This window comes from Apis dorsata, unplaced genomic scaffold, assembly GCF_000469605.1.
Source record: "Apis dorsata unplaced genomic scaffold, Apis dorsata 1.3 scaffold_323, whole genome shotgun sequence".
Classification (NCBI taxonomy): domain Eukaryota; kingdom Metazoa; phylum Arthropoda; class Insecta; order Hymenoptera; family Apidae; genus Apis; species Apis dorsata.
This window is the reverse complement of record NW_006263591.1, coordinates 298576-303575: the sequence shown is the minus strand read 5'-3', so window position 1 is coordinate 303575 and position 5000 is coordinate 298576. Positions and strand designations below refer to the sequence as shown.

Sequence of the window (5000 nt, the reverse complement as noted above, 5' to 3'; positions counted from 1 at the left end):
TTATAATTATAAATTATAATTTTTACATTCAATACGTTCGCGCTAATATTCTTTACCAAAAGCCCACATCATTCAATTTTTAAAGGGTTGGTATATTTTTGAATCATACCATAGAAAGAGTAGTGTGTATATCCTCCTCGTGGTCCGTCGCTTACCAGTATCGACGATGACATCGATGAGATCCATGCTTTTGGCGAAAGCGTCCCTCAGATTGATGTGATGGAACGACACGATGCTGCCTTCTCTCTTTGCCCTCTCAAGGGCCTCGCGCCTCTTAAGAGCTTTCTCTCGTCTCATCTGGTTCTTGTAGAACTCGGCGAAATTGTTAACGATAATGGGAATGGGCAACGCGATTACCAGGACACCACATATACAACACACACTGCCGATCACCTTGCCGAGCGGGGTCGTGGGGTAGATGTCGCCGTATCCGACGGTGGTCATCGTGATGCCCGCCCACCAAAAAGTTTCTGGAATGCTTATGAATTTGGTCCCGGGCTCCTCCTTCTCAGCAAAGTAAGCGAGACTCGAAAATATGAGGACGCCCATCGCCAGGAAGAGCATTAGCAGGCCCAGCTCCTTGTACGAATTACGCAAGGTGAAGCCAAGGCTCTGCAGCCCGGTCGAGTGGCGGGCCAGCTTCAGGATCCTCAGGATCCGCATTATACGAAAGATTTGCACTACCCTGCGCACGTCCTGGAACTGGTCGGTCGCGTTCTTGTTCGTCTCGACCAGGAACAGAGATACGTAATACGGCAATATTGCCAATAAGTCGATCACATTTAGACCGCCTTTGAAGAACTTCCACTTGTCTGGCGAGGCACTGAACCTAAGCAAGTACTCGAGTGTAAACCATGTGATGCATACAGCTTCCACCATAGCGAGTTGCGGATTATCTTGAAAGTTTCCCTTTTCATCATTTACTTGCATACTAGGAATGGTGTTGAGAGTTAGCGCAATCGTCGAAAGCACAATAAAGAGTATTGATATCACAGCTATCACCTGGAAAACCGATGGATCAACCAGTCAAACCAAATACATCGATCGTTCAATCCTCTTTTATTGTGATTAAACAAAAAATACTTGTTCCTTTTGAAAACTTTCCATTTTTCCGACTATATATTATAATTTTAATATTTTTATTCGTATGACTGTTTGTTAAACATTTGATTATCTCTTAATAATCTCTTTAATTAATAAATAATTTTATTATCTATTAATCTATCTATCTATTAATCTATTAATCTTTAAAATATCATTTAATGAAAGATATTAGAATGAAACTTAATTTTTAATTATTATTTTGCTGGAAATTGTCAATGAAATAAACTAACATGAAGAATAAAAATTTTTAACAATGATAGAAAAACGAAACTATCATAAATATTCTCTGATTATACTATTATTTATCATGATACTTAAAAAAAGTAATAAATAAATATATTAGAAATGAGAATTCGATTGCTGTCGATTATCTATTATCAAGTATGTATATAAGAATATTTTCCAATTTATGAATTTTGATAAAAAATACGAAGAAAAATAATGTTTTATTTAGCCTGCACTTTTATAAGCAACAACGACTACCAAAAACAGGGAAAATATTAAAAGCTCTCACTGCATGGAAGCATTCAAAAATATGTATCAAATTATACACCAAATAACAATATATTTGATCACTGACAAAATAGAAGGAAAGCATAAGTAGTAGTTTACACGTATGAAAAAATGACAATACGAAGCAAGCAACAATTTGCGTATTACGTAAAGAAGCTTATTATCTCAATAGTTATTATCCTCGTAGCGAATAATGAATTTTCTCTAATGTTTCAATGATGTTATATTCGAATTACGAAAATTTGATAAAAAGATAGTAGTGCAAAAGGATCTCTTTATAGACGACTATACGACCAAGGACAAAGAAGAATCACTTGAAACGTTCCTGTCATGAAACCTCCAAACGACTTCAAAACGATGTCGATAAAAGGAGGACGTAAATGCGGATTACTATAACATTCTAAAGCATTTTCTGCGAAACTGAGGACTCGAATGAACGCAGTGAACAGAATCGCTAAAAACTGCTATAGAAACGTATAGATATCCATATATTTGCACCAAATAATATCTCGTCGTTTGAAGGCAGTCTGCCCGACGTCGCTCGACTTATACAATTTATATTTTGTACATTGCTCGGCATGCGTATTTAACACATGTTCGTTATTCCCTTCAAAACCCCGCTCCCTTTGGTCTATACCCTCGATCATCGTAAGTACCCAAACTACCGATAAACTATTTATAATATCTATAAATTAGCCACGCTAGTGCAATCGCTACAAAGCGAAATCAATTCGTTGCTTTAGAGAAAGAAATTGACAAAAATTACTGGGTCTGTTTAACTGAAATAAATATAGGCGTTCGCTTTGCTTATTTGTACTACAGGTAACATAAACTCGTACACTCGGAAGTGATGATTTATTTTTAAATAATATATATATATATATATATGAAAATTTTCATTAATTAATCCTTTGCAATCATTGAATCTAATTAGAGTCAATATTTTATTTTGACTTATTTATTTCTATTTTTAATACGTAAAACAAATTTATTTATATTAAAAATTTATTTAGAGTATAAATTGCAGAGTTAGTATGTTTCAATAAAAAATAATTCATATGATAAATTCAATTTTATCTGATTTATTTAATCAATATTATCTAAATAATCGATCATTAAATTATTAATTAAATCATTAATTTTAAAAATCATTCAATCGATAAATTAAAAGAATTACAAATCAATATGTATGAAATAAATAAATTAATTAATATAAATATATAATTAAATAAATGATTGATTATAATTATTTAAAATAAGTTAAGTATAAATGTAATCTATATGAATATCTAATATGATTACAAAGGATTAATATGTTGTTGACATTTAAAATATCATTTATAATATATTAAATTTTAAAAGAATAATATTTATTCTTATTAATTTAAAAGAATAAAAGAAACAATATTTTTGTAAATATTGTTTTGTTTATCAAACTAAAGTAATTTTGCTTCCGAGTGTATAAAATTGGTGCAAGTTCAAAAGCAAAAAGTGAAAAAAAAAAGGAAAATAAGAAAGAGCTGTTGCATCCACAGCTTATCATGCAATTAACTGCGATGCTTTTCGCGAATACGCTAAATTTCTGTTATAAAAAGTCGATATCTCGAAATTTATATATTTAGATTAAAAATACATAAAAAATAATTGATTAAGCTTGCATCAGTGCAAACTTGTGCAAAACACTTGTTGTGCATGATTAAAAGTCGTTGCAGAAAGCTGTGTTATGCAATTCATTTTTTTTTTTTTGTAATACGATTAAATTGATAAAAAAGAAAAGATTCGAAGAAAAAATTGAAGCTAATATGTTTGTTGCAAAAATATTGTAAATTTGTTGAAATTTAAAAAAATTGATGTGCTTAAAGTGCAATCAATGAAAAATATAAACTATATTTCTATATTCTTCCAAAATATATTGAAGATCGATTGATGATGGATTACTCACAGCTTTTGTTTATTCTCGCAATTGTGCTATGAAAATAATTCGTTATAAATGAATGTTAATTAAATAGATTAATAAGTTTTCAATATTTAAAAATTTTATAAATAAGAAATGTCTATAGTAAATATTTATATATAAAATTCTTTTATTGTTATTGGATTAGTGAAAAAGTTATTTTTTATTCTACTAATAATAAAATGTCGTTAATTATGATATATTCAATTTTAAATAAAATTATTTAATCTTCTATAATCATAAAATTCTTAAATTATCGTCTAAACTTAAAAATCAATTTAGATTCAATAGTTGTCAAATTGCATATAGCATTTGTATAAAAATAAAATATATAAAATGTTTAACAATGTCTGTTTTCAATCAATCAATTATAAATTGTTAAAACAATATTTCATATATTTAAATTTTTGTACATAAAAAAAAATTAAAACATTTTATTTTTCAAACAAAAATATTTGTAATACTTAGTGCATTTGTAATGTCAAAGTTGGAAATTTATCGAATTTCGTAATAAAAATTTTGAAATAAATTTTTATCAAAAAAAATATTATTGATTAAAAATCAAAGAAATTATCTTAAATTATTTATACAAAATTTATATTGTTTCACAAATCACATATATTTATGTAAGGATTTCAATAAAATTTTCTTTTGTAATTGTAAATTAAACATTATTTTTTCACCAATCTAATACATGTATCAATTTTATAAATATTTTGATATAATTAATTAATACAAATTATTTTATCATGCACATATTGCCAAATACATTATTTTTTAATATTATTTTTTATTTTTCAATTAAATAAAGTCATACTCGTTAACACTTTGGCGCATGTCATTTTCTAGAAGCAAAACAAATACAAATAAAAACTATAATAACTTAATGGTGCAATTTTTTTTTTTGTATTATAATACACCAAATATTTAAGCTTTGAATACATATATACAGATAAAGCAAAAAACTGCAGCAATTCCGCTCAAATCATTCGATATATTTTTTTATCTTTTTTTTTTTTTTTGAAAAAATAAATAATTATTATTGCATAATTATTTTATCAAAAATATATTTATCTTTTTCTAAGAAAGAAACTATAAATTGATGGAATCTTTTATACTTAGTACTTTTACGTATTATATAAATTGAAATGCTATAATTCAAATCTTATAAACGTAAAAAAAAAAGATGTATAAAAAATATAAATTTGTTATTGAGAAAAAAATATAATATATAATTTTAATATATTATTAATCAATGTGAAATTTATTATAATAATATTCTATTACTATTATTATAATAATTTTATTATTCATCAAAAAGTATATATAATCCAAATAAAATAATTGTCGAGTAATTACACTTGAGTACTATTTGATATTATTTCCTTTGCATGCAGAAAATGACTTTCTACACGTTAACTAGTATATA

At 27.1% G+C, this 5000-nt stretch overlaps 1 protein-coding gene across 1 annotated transcript in view; it reads right to left on the bottom strand.

Moving 5' to 3' along the window:
- The window catches only part of LOC102672070 (potassium voltage-gated channel protein Shab-like), a 35938-nt gene that overhangs the window by 14583 nt on the left and 16355 nt on the right, over positions 1–5000 (bottom strand). Inside the window, exon 5 of the mRNA XM_031511448.1 lies at positions 156–1002. Within this exon, the coding sequence (XP_031367308.1) occupies positions 156–1002 (847 nt within the window). The remainder of the gene's footprint in view (positions 1–155; positions 1003–5000) is intronic.